The sequence below is a fragment of the Colletes latitarsis genome, chromosome 2, assembly GCF_051014445.1.
Source record: "Colletes latitarsis isolate SP2378_abdomen chromosome 2, iyColLati1, whole genome shotgun sequence".
Classification (NCBI taxonomy): Eukaryota; Metazoa; Arthropoda; class Insecta; order Hymenoptera; family Colletidae; genus Colletes; species Colletes latitarsis.
The window spans coordinates 26,111,966-26,124,462 of NC_135135.1; the positions used below are offsets into that span (position 1 = coordinate 26,111,966).

General features: G+C 38.8%; 1 protein-coding gene across 1 annotated transcript; it reads right to left on the reverse strand.

Annotated features, from left to right (window-relative positions):
- Positions 1-102: 102 nt before the first annotated feature.
- Positions 103-11,024, reverse strand: Tsp (Thrombospondin). Its single transcript, XM_076783774.1, has 15 exons — positions 10,741-11,024; positions 9,380-9,553; positions 9,036-9,262; positions 7,638-8,250; positions 7,474-7,559; positions 7,316-7,379; positions 6,357-6,579; positions 5,510-5,638; positions 5,079-5,355; positions 4,726-4,878; positions 4,274-4,655; positions 3,840-4,193; positions 3,290-3,517; positions 2,716-3,225; positions 103-2,619 (listed from the first exon to the last, which is right to left on the reverse strand). Exons 1-15 carry the CDS (start codon positions 10,817-10,819, stop codon positions 2,552-2,554), a joined length of 3,567 nt encoding a protein of 1,188 aa, XP_076639889.1. The 5' UTR covers positions 10,820-11,024; the 3' UTR covers positions 103-2,551.
- Positions 11,025-12,497: the final 1,473 nt, after the last annotated feature.

Sequence of the window (12,497 nt, forward strand, 5' to 3'; positions counted from 1 at the left end):
AAATTGAAATAAAATGAAAATAATCAATATTGAATTTCTATTAATTTTGTTTGTATTCAAGGGCGTAGTCGGAACGTTGTCTAGGAGTGAGCAAAGATTCTAGACTAAAACTTAATTAGTAATTACTTAGTTTTTAATATAATGTACAATATTTAAACAATAATCGACGTGGTATCGAATTCCAAAGGGATTTCCAAATGAAATTGAATGTAAAATTTATTTATGTGTATGTATCTCGTATACTGGCGAGCGAACACGAATGAATTGAAAAACGAGACTCGTCGAAGAAGGTTCTTCGGCAGAGGATTATTGCTCCTTTTGTTTAAACAACGCTCAACTGCCTTAGCAATCAAGCTCTGAGCGACCACTGCCACAACGTGTGTGAACCAGATAATGCACTTGTTGCGATCGAGTGTTTCGTTTCAAATTTATTCCACGCGAATCGTGTTAAACGAATACTGTTCAGAACTTAGAGAAGTTTATACGATCAATCTAATCGATTAACTTTTGTCTCGCCTACGACATACTAAATATACGAGACTCGATCAAATAACTAAGGTCTCCGATCCTACAAAATATACAGGGTGTTCGGCCACCCCTGAGAAAAATTTTAATGGAGGATTCTAGAGGCCAAAATAAGACGAAAATCAAGAATACCAATTTGTTGATGGAGGCTTCGTTAAAAAGTTATTAACGTTTAAAGTTTTATTCCTACAGAATTTTTTTCTCGAAAATGCGCAAGATTTCGGGGGTATGTCTAATCACCAAAAATGATTGTAATCGACCCCCACAGCTAACAATATTTTTTTCAGAACGATTTGAAATATTTTAATTTCGTCGAAAAATTTCACATCTTCTCGAATTTTTTTCTAGAAAGTGGGTAGGATTTCGAGGGTATGTGTAATGACCAAAAATGATTGTAATTGACCCCCGCAATCGAAAATAATTTTTCCAAAACGATTTGAAATTTTTTAATTTAATTGTTAATAACTTTTTAACGAAGCCTCAGTCAAAAAATTGATATTCTTGATTTTCATCTTATTTTTCCCTGGGGTAGCCGAACACCCTGTATTTAAGCTCAGAGGAATTAACGAAACTCGTCTAAAAACTTTATTCTAATTCGAAAGCACATACGTATTTTTCACATTTTTTCCTGGTCTATTTTGAACTCGAACTTGGACGTTTCCTCATCTTTGGGAACAACCAAATGATTAGTGTGACTGTGTCCAATTGGAATTGATCATAAATAATACTGTTATGAAATGAAGTTGAAAAAAAAAATTTGCATCATTACTAGTTGCATTACTCGCAAAATTGTATTGTTGGAGACCTTGGTTATAAATAAACCCTCGTACGTTTTCTTCTTCGATAAAAAATTCATTAGTATCCATATACTCGATATCTACTTTTCGCAAAAGAATACTAAATATACGATGGTTGATCGATAACTAGCTATGAACTAATCGAGTTCACGATAAATAACACTTATTTAACGAAGCTACACGAGAAATTGAAAGTTTACAATTTAGATGAAATATTCGAGGTTGGAATTTGTATCCCCATTACTGTCAAAATGGTATCGTTGGAGACCTTGGTTATCAAACAACCCTCGTACATTCTCTTCTTCGATAAAAAAATTCATACATATATACATATATATACTCAGTATCTGCTTTTCATAAAAGAAAATCCGAACGAAATTACGAGAAATTAATAGCCGTTAGTGTCGTCGGATAATTATTTAATTTTCCATTCGGATCTTGCTATAATAATTCAATAATTAACGTTCATTTGTAAATACGAATATCGTGTAAATGTTACGATGTACAATTTCTAAGGCTTAAGATGCTCCCCGCAATCATGATTGGGCCTCTTTCGATGGTTAATGCATTAAAAAAAAAAAAAAAACAATTCGATGTCCTTTAACCAACGAATTCTCGTTTAATTGGAATTGCTGTAACTTTGAAAAAGCTCCACATGTTCCTTAGTGTAAATATCGACGTAGATAATAAGTTTCGTTCTCGATCACGATCGCTAGACGCGAATCCGATAGTTTGAAAGCGTTAGGTCATCTCATAAGTGATAACGCTTTTCTCGACACATGGAATAAAAACTTCTCTGTCAACGATTAATAAGCATAACGATCTTTTTCTTTCGTTTTCTACTGTTCTCTCTTTGCCTTCCCCCTCTCCAGATTCCTTCTTTTCTGTTTTGGAACATTCGTACATGTTAATATCTTGGAAAGCTTTGGAAAATGGACCTCTTTGGGGTTTTTTTTTTTATTAAACTCTCCACTTAAAACAGTTTAACGCGTTGAATTTGTTGTTTGAAAGCAGTAAATGAATTATATTATATTTATCGGCGTTACTCCTAGAAGGGTTACTGCATTTTGATCTGAAACACTTGCGGAATACCGTTCATTACCGAAATCCATAAGTAACAAATAACTTATAAATTTATACAACTTAATAAAGATCCTAGTTTCGTCGATCGGTATGGAAATTTAGAAGTCGTCGTTGCGACGTTTTGCTGACTGTGAGGGGGATGGGGCCTAATCCACAGCTACTTCCTTCTTCAAATTCGCTGGCAACTCGTTCCAAATCGATTGAGGTACCGTTTCTGAAATTTTTGAGATTAGTAGCTTTCTCTTTCGATTATGTACCGGTGGTACTAAACAATAGTTATGACAAAGGTTAACTCGAGGGTTCTACTTACCTTTACACTTGTACAGCAGGTTCGACCAAGTGATTTTCTCCTGAGAGAAGCAGTACACGCCCAGCCGACCGCCTTTCAGGGTCGAATCGTAAACGTTCCCGGAGTCAGCCATCAATTGTTTGCCTTGATAAAGTCTGAATCTGATTAGGCCGATTCTAGGCCTGTGCAGCAGGTGCCATCTGTACGGGGTGTTCTCCTTCCAGCCAATTTTCTTCGGGTCCCGCCAAAGTATTTTCACCTGATTAGGAGTGTCCTGGTTGTGCCAAAGGCTGTTTCTGAGGAGTTCGCCGGGACCAGTGGTCGAATCAACGAGCTTCAGAAAGATTCCAGGGTCTCCGACAGCTCTAAACGGCGTCGGCATCCAGTATGGCTGCTGACCCTTCTTCCAGGTCACGATATAGAACCGGCGGTTGTCTTGATAGGAGAACACGAAGCCGACGAAGTCGTCGTCGCCGTCGTCGTCGATGAAAAACGTGCCCTCGAAGTCCACGTCGCTGAACACATCCGGACCTGTCGATGGAAATAATGTGTGCAGAATCTATTACTTAAATTTGTTGTGCAAGTTTACCCTTACCGATAGCAATTCCAGGATCGCTGTTTACGAGCTGTTGTATCTCGGCGCCATCGTTGTGTATCCTCCACATTGGATCTTCTTGAGCGGTGCCAACGGGGTCTAAAGCGATCGTGACGTATTTCCTAAAGTCCGTCGACCAGATCAAGCTGTTATTAGGACAGTTGTCGTGTATGTTTATCACGGTGTCGTTGTCGTTGTCGTTATAACAGGCGTCGCCAATATTTTCATCTGAAATCGGGATAACGTTAACAGGATTTAACACATTACCGACAGGAAACGAGTATTCTCGTTTTACGACAAATGTATATTTTTTTAGTAATTTCTCCGACAACGCAAGAAAAAAATTCTATTATCGACATATGTATAGCTGCTGAAAATTTTAATAAACTATATTAATTACAAAAATATTTATCACATTTTCAGTATACACATGTCGAAGGAATTCTATTTCGTTAAAGTCATCGTATAGGAAAGTTTTAAGAAGAATGTCCCGTCGTTAATGTGTTAAGTTTGCCACAGAGTCTATTGATCGCCCCAACCATAAACTTACGATGACTGTGCCGTTGATCCGGATTGTACACGTACGGACAGTTGTCCTGATAGTTGGGTATGCCGTCGTTATCTATGTCTGTATCACATTCGTTTCCGATACCGTCACGATCGTCGTCGTTTTGTCCCGGATTCGCCACATCGGGGCAGTTGTCTCTGTCGTCCTGAACGCCGTCTCTGTCTCTGTCATTGTCGTTGTCACACACGTCGCCCACGCCATCGCCGTCTCGATCTAATTGATCCGTGTTCGGATCGGAGGGACAGTTGTCACAGGCGTCGCCGATCCTGTCGAAGTCTGAGTCCGTTTGATCGCGATTCACCGTTCTTGGACAGTTGTCCCAATGATTTCCAATGCCTGCAAAGTTAATTTGTTTCATTAATTCCGATACTGTAGGCCAGTGATTTTGAACCTTCTTTTCATAATGGTACAATTACCGTCATTATCGATATCGTCGTCGCACGCATCGCCAAGGCCGTCTCCGTCGGTGTCCTCTTGCGTTGGATTTCTGACTAAGGGGCAGTTGTCGCAGACATCACCGACCGAATCCGGCCCGTCGCGGTCTCTATCTTCCTGATCCGGATTCGAAACTAAGGGGCAATTGTCCGATGAATTCAGTACGCCGTCGTTATCGGCGTCCGGATCGCACGCGTCACCCTGGCCATCCTGGTCCGCATCCTCCTGGCCACTGTTCGGAATCAATGGACAGTTGTCCACGCGACAGTGTCGGTCGTGACAGCGGAGATTTCTATCGGGGATACCGTCGCTGTCCCTGTCTAAGCCGCACAGCAATCCATTTCCAGCCCAACCGACGCGACACTGGAAATCGTATCATGTTAGTTACTCGAGTGCTCGATATTATAACTGATTATAATGCTTGGACAATTACTCTGCACGCGTATTGATTGACATCGATGCAGACGCAGTCAGCGTTCGCATCGCAAACCGTCGTCAAATCTGGACAGACGTTGTGTGGAGGATGACAGCCAACCGTTTGATTTCCTACGAAGCCCGCTTTGCACGGTCCGCATCTGTACGAACCCTGGAGTAAAGAAAAACAGACGATCCATATAATCAGTGATTCTTAAATATACTTGTTTCATAAATTATTCTTGTGGAGATAGGAGGAAACTTGGAAATAATTCTTCTAATTCACCATGGGTAGTACTACAGTACAACGTTTAGTCTACCTGCAAGTTTTCTGGAGGTTCTACATGGATTCAAACATAGAAAATCAGTTACCTCCGTGTTGATGCACTCTGTGTACGGACCGCAACCTCCATTGTTATTTTTACACTCGTTTATGTCCTGACAAATTTGTTTATGAACTCGAGCAACCTCCAGGCCAACTCCCTCTATCATGGTTCCATTGTATCCTGACGGGCAAGGATCGCATCTATACCCTGGACGTAGATTAATGCAGCGTACTCCAGGATGGCATGGTTGTGCCAATTCGCATTCGTTTACGTCGACGCACGTGGAACCATTGCCCACGTGACCGTCTGGGCAAGGACCACATCTAAAAATTACCATTACCATGACACCATTGAAAATTTTAACTCGATCTTCTTTTCTAAGTTTTACTGATAGTACTGATGCTAGTCTATGGTGTACTAACAATACTGATGATAAATGATGTATGGGGTACTAATATCTTTTTCTCGCATTGCTACCTGTAATATGGTGGATAAAGAACCGATTCGCACTGTACTTCTTGGTAGCAAGGGTTAGTCTCGCAACTGTTCCTAAGTCTCTCGCAACGTTTGCCATCGCCAATGTAACCGAGAGGGCACTTTCCACATCTGGAAAATGTATAGATTCATTAATCGCGGTGGAAACGACCGAATAGAGGCACAGAAAACAAGGAAAATCGTAGTGGTTCTTGTGTGAAATATTAGGTCGTCCCATAAGTTTCTTCCCTTGTTTTGATGCGAAATGAATACACGATATTTGTTGTTTAAGGTTGATTTATTGTGTTATACACGAACCGTTCTGTTCTACAACCTTCTTCCATCTCTCAGGAAGCCTCATTATGCCCTCTTTCCAAAATTGTTGAGGCTTACTTGCCAAATATTCACTTAGGTGCGTTTTTATTCGGCTATGACATCGTGGCAAAAGTGCAGCGATTTATAAATTATAAATACATACAGTGTGTATAGCAATTACTGTATGTAGTTTCGATAATAGTGGTACTCGTCGAAAGAATGTTTGAAACATAAAGATTTCTTACACCATGCACATTTAATTGTTGCCACGTCACCGCAAATATGGCATCTTGGTTCATTTTTAACAAAATAGCAGTACTCAACAGGGTTCTGGAATGCATTTGGTTTTTCATCTATACATATAAACATAGCCAGCTAGAGTCATTCATAGCATGGCGCCGAAGAAACTTATGGGACACCCTAATATTAATAACTCTATCGAATGGTAATAATTTCAACTTCCGGTACCAGCTGAAAATGGGTTATACGAACCAGAAGTGGAGTATATGGTGTTGTTTTTAATTGAAAAAAATACCTGTAACCGTCCGGATGGTCGTAACAACGGACACCGGGATAACACGGACTGCTCGCGCAAGTAACGATCACTATGGTACACCGGTATCCGTCACCTGTGTAACCTGGAGGGCAGGCACCACACAGTGGGCCACGCGGTGTGTTGCGACAGTCAGCCCCCGGGTAGCAAGGTGACTTATAATCGCACGTGGAAGGCGGAGCAGGCGTCGTAGTCGGCGGTGGAACTGTGAAATTACAGTAATGTTCTTTACTTACGAAACACACGTTACAAATTCTGTCCCACGCGACGTCACACTTATCCACACAGTTCCTGAAACTTTAACTGAAATCGAAAAACAGAGGATAGCTGAAAGGGCAATGTTAAAAATCGTCGATGGCTCGAACGTTGTATTTTTTACGTAAAAAACGTGGAAAATGTTGTATTATACTTTGCATTCCTATCATTTCTCACGTATTGTTAGTTTGTGACCCATACATTATAGTTTCTTTTTAAAAAAGGAACCTTTTATTACATCTTTTATACTTCGTATTTCCATCGCTTCTTACCTGTGCCAATAATTTCATAATTCACTGTTCGAAGATGTTTAAAGGAGATTCGACATCTTCTTCCGGTTTTTAGTCGTTAAAAATCGAAACCCTGGACGTTTTACGGTTCAATATTCCAACAATATCTTCTCCGAGACGCTGTAGTTTTGTATTACTTCGCCCAGACACCGTTTGTTAAATGTTTTTGCGAGAATTACAGTCACAACATTATTAAATTTTGCAAAAATCAGACATTTATTGCAACGTAAGGCCGTTTTATACATTAATTGGAGTCGATTCGCACACTCGTAAGAACTGTGGCGAAATTAAAACCGTTTCGATCGTGGAGAATCGTCCGGAAACGAGAGAAAGAAATAACAAAGAACATTTTCTTGACAATTAATAATTATTTCAATACAGCCATACTTCACTCACCGAGTGGTACGCGACAAGCTGTGCAATTTTCGATTAGTTGTCGTAGATGTTGCGTTTCCATTCTCTGAAAAGTTAAATAATAATAATTTTTTTCATTCCATACTCGATGGACTATCTAATTACAGCGAAGCTTGAGGAGATTTTCAAATCTTACTCACATTCAATTCTATTTCTCTCCAGATCTTTTTGGTAGCAGCGATCAGTTCGTTCAGAGTCTTGCCCAACTGACTATCGGTGATGCAAACTATAAAATGGAAGTTTTCAATCAGTCACCGTTTGCTTCTAACAAATAGTAAATTGTTATCGATAACAGACTAATTACTTTTTTCGTCCAAACTCTGGATCCCTATGTCCCCCCTCCTTGGAACCCTTTTGTAATACGCCGTCGGTTGATTCAACAAATTCATTTCGTCCGTTTCGTTGGTTTCCCCTGATTTCATACGTTGCGGTCTCTGGAGATCGTCGGATCGCGTCCGTTGATATATATGATCCAATTGACTCAACAAATCCGACTGATCGACCTCAGGGTCGCCCGTGGAATAATGTTTACTACGATAGCCTTCGATAAAACGTTTATCGTACCGATTCGATTGATCCAATCGAGTCGAACGACGGTCATGGTTGAAACGGCGAGATCGTTGCAGACCGTCGTGTTGATCTAAGTGCTCGTATCGATCCGAATCGTCGAAATCGTCGAACTCGTAATCATCCTCGAATTTATTTGACCGTACGGCGAAATCGTGAGCATGATCTTTTAATCGAAAACGATTGTGTTGTCTTTCATTCGACTTCATCGATTCCGACGATTCTTTACCCTTCGAGAGATCCGTTAACGCGTCCAGATCGTCTGTATTATTGGGGCAGTCCTCTAGCTTCAGCACGTCGATTACAGACGACGATCTATGCACCTTCACATCGCTTCTTCTTTCCTTAAACTGAACACACGACGACTTTAGAACTGCGTTTATTAAACCCTTGGCATACAATGACATTGTACAGTATGTAACAAAAAAAAGTGAACTGTCGTTATTTCCCTACTTGCATGATCGCCACTGTACATGCATTTAGTTATTAGTATATGTATTTACCTACGGATAATGTTTTCTTTTATTCTAATTATGTAGACTCAAACATTTTAAATTAAGATTGTCGTCGATAAATATCATCGAAACTCATATATTATGTATTTCATCGACAATTTCTCATAATAAATAGCATTTCGAACCCCTTTTTTTTAACTATACGTTTGCGTATGACTATATGTGTGCATCTCGATCGCGGTTACAGGAAAGTGGGCCGTGAATATTCAATATGGATGACTTCTAAGCGAATCGAAATCAATTCCATGCTTAAATGCGTTACGCGAGTTAGCAGCTGTGCGTAATAAAGACAAACAGCCTTGGTCTGACCAACCATATTTGGAAAGACATCATCCTACGATCTCTAACGTCATCGGTGGTCCGTATCAACCGTGAAACTCCCTAAGAGAGGAAGAAATTTCAACGCCGGTCGTTACAATTTCTATTTTCCATTGAAAATAATAAATATAACTATAGTACATACTTTGTTGTACATACTTTCTCTGGAGTATTCGCATTTTCATTTACTAACTCGAGAACGATCTAATATTCGTATCAAGATTGTCTGACGAAGATAACCAAGGACAAAATGATAAGGAATTTCAAGCATTAAAAGGTAAATAATTTTAAAAAATACTCACTGCTTCTACGAGGGAGCTGTCCTCGTCGTTCTCTAGCTCCCTGAAACTTTTCCTCAACGGTAACACGCCCTGGTAAACGCAGTCGATGTAGACGTCCATCCTTGCATCTGGTTGACTCTGATGCACCAGGACTATTATATTCTTCAACGGTGCATCGGTGCCCAGAGTGGCCACGGTAATCTGCTCGGTAATTCGACGTCTATCGTCGTTCACGCTCTCGAGGATCACTGAAGCAAATTAATTCGCCGAAGGAAAGGAAACGGTTATCTCGAAGGATTCGTTAATTTAAGAAGAACATTATAAATAAAAAACGATACAATCTATGAATAAATCTAGTTTCTCACCTCGTTTCGTTCGTCTGTCGAGCATCAGCATCATTTTCGTCCTGAATTTGCCGAATCTCACAGCCAAAAGTGTCTCGACCGTCGCCTCCGATGATTTTTTCTTCGCTTTTATGTTCGAAAATGCAATCGCAAAATCGTCGTTGACCCATGCTTCTCGAAGACTCGTTGTCAGATCTGTGGAAAGAAACATAAACAAGACGTACAAATTACACTAATATTTTAAGAAAATAATTTCGTTTTCGTCTTGAAACATTCAGGGAACCACTCACAATCAAATATCTATACCTTCAATTCTAAATTATGGCTTTCAAACTAACGATTTATACATACATATACAGGATGTTCGGAAACTCCTGGGAAAAGTTTTAATGGGAGATTCTAGAGGCCGAAATAAGACGAAAATCAAGAATACCAATTTGTTCATGGAGGCTTCGTTAAAAAGTTATTAACGTTTAAAGTTTTACTCGTACTGAATTTTTTTCTCGAAAATGCGCAGGATTTCGGGGGTATGTCTGTTCACCAAAAATGATTGTAATTGACCCCTGCAACCGAAAATAATTTTTCCAAAACGATTTGAAATTTTTTTTTTCCGTCGAAAAATTTCACACCTTTTCGAATTTTTTTCTCGAAAGTGGGTAGGATTTCGAGGGTATGTGTAATGACCAAAAATAATTGTAATTGACCCCAGCAACCGAAAATAATTTTTTTAGAATGATTTGAAATTTTTCATTTTCGCCGAAAAATTTAGGCACCTACTCCCTGTCGATTTTTCATAAGAATTCATTTTTGATTTTTAATAAATTTGTTTGACGCTGTACGAGAATTTTGTCTAATACTTTTTTGTAGGTATCCATGAGCTCCACTTCAGCAATAAATTTCATTGAAATATATTCACTATTTTAGGAGAGTATTGCAATCTTAGCTGGAAATTTAAATCGATTATTTGCAACGGTTGAATTCGTTGATCCGTTCCCACAATTGGTAAACACGAAAATAGTCATTTCAAGTTAAATGACCTGCAGAAACGATTTATCGTTCGGAGCACGCCGTTACCGGGTTTCTTGTCAACTTGCATGAGGACTGGTTTGCAATACCGTAAACATGTTATGGGAACGCGCTGCAGGTGCAATAACACCATACGTTTTACACTACTTTTACCATTATATATTTATTTACACGTATTTTATACATCGATCAACGTTCAAAATAAAAATAAAAAACGTCATTACATTTAATTTCGTTCCACACGATTTATTTTTATCCATATAAGCGTCAGATGAAACAATCGTAAAGAATACAAACTATTGTTTACAATTTCTTGACCAGTGGTTATTTTAATAGTTGTAATCACTTTGCCTTACCTTTGTCAGGCGTGACACTGGAATCGACGAAATAAATAACGAGGATCAATGCGACAATTAACGTCGCGGTAACACGCATTTTCGATCACCACTTTCGCCCGTGATTGTTTTTTTTTTTATTCGCCTATTTATTCTGTACTCGTCGATTTCGTCGATTTCTATTCGTTAGTCGCGGTCACGGTTCAACTTTTCTTACGAGCGATTTGAAACAGTGCATACCGATCTTAAGCGATTAAATAGATCGCAGGGACGTTGGCGTTCGTCGACTGAGACGAGGAAAAGCCTACGGATGACTTTATACGTCACCCACGAGAATTTCCGAGTATAGAGTCGGCGTCCATGGCACATAGAAGATAACGAAAGGAATCAGTGTATGGAATATTAAAGAATTTATCAAACTTGCTCGTATTTGCTTATTAAATAAACGGTGAACCGTCTGATTGTGATCAGGGATCGATTGGTTCCCATATAATAGACATGTTTTGGCTGTAAAATTCTACAGGAAAATTTCAAAGACAGTGTATTCAAATTGAATTTACGAAGTATTCCTTTAGTCTTGATCAGACGATGATTCGAAGCATATCGTCAAAATAGTCAAGAAATGTGCGTTGCTACGACAACCGCAAAGTCTCGACTTAGAAATAAATATGGCAATGGATAGATCCAAATGTTACTTCTACGTTAGTCCATTCGATGGAAAACAGACTTAGAACTGTTATAACAACTATCGGTAGAGCAGCTTCCAATTATTTCATTTATACAGGGTGAAAAATTTTAATAGGGGATTCTAGAGGCCAAAATAAGACGAAAATCAAGAATACTAATTTGTTGATTGAGGCTTCGTTAAAAAGTTATTAACGTTTACAGTTTCACCCGTACTGAATTTTTTTTCTCGAAAATGCGCAGGATTTCGGGGGTATGTCTATTGACCAAAAATGATTGTAATCGACCCCTGCAACCGAAAATAATTTTTTTAGAACGATTTGAAAATTTTTTTTTCCGTCGTAAAATTTCACACCTTCTCGAATTTTTTTCTCGAAAGTGGGTAGGATTTCGGGGGTATGTCTAATGACCAAAAATGATTGTAATCGACCCCTGCAACCGAAAATAATTTTTCCAGAACGATTTGAAATTTTTGAATTTAATTGTTAATAACTTTTTAACGGAGCCTCCATCAACAAATTGGTATTCTTGATTTTCGTCTTATTTTGGCCTCTAGAATAGAATCCCCCATTAAAATCTTTCCCAGGGTTGGCCGAACACCCTGTATAACTATTAAATGTTCTGTTCAAATAGTTTGTCAATCACCTTCGATACGCTTAAATATTGATTCTGACTATTCACCAGTTTTATGATATTCGCTTATCATTTAATGGAAAAAGTATTGATACGTGAAGTGTATATTTAGTTGCAAATATTACATAATACTTGTAAAAATGAGTCACTCGTACAGCACGTCTGATCGTACGTTTCCTCAATAGTTTCCGTGTTGTTGTACTATAATATTAAACGTTATATTCCATATAATAAAGATTGATATATAGAGTGTATCTCGTAACGTGATGTCAAATAATTTGCAAAGTATTTGCCCTGTAAAAAAATGTTTTAAACAAAAATTGCATGATTTCGCATCTGGAGTCAGTAATGTAGTATTCATAGACAATGAAATGGACAAATTGGGATATATAAGCCTTTGAATACCTCAGACATTTTCTAGGTATAGTTCAAAACTACCTACCAAATAAAAATAAAAAGAA

Coding starts and splice junctions, on each gene's coding strand:
- Tsp (XM_076783774.1), bottom strand. CDS start 10,819: ATGCGTGTTACCGCGACGTTAATTGTCGCATTGATCCTCGTTATTTAT. Junction 9,263..9,379: donor CGACAGACGAACGAAACGAG/GTGAGAAACTAG, acceptor AATTTGCTTCAG/TGATCCTCGAGAGCGTGAAC. Junction 5,356..5,509: donor CTTTATCCACCATATTACAG/GTAGCAATGCGA, acceptor GGTAATTTTTAG/ATGTGGTCCTTGCCCAGACG.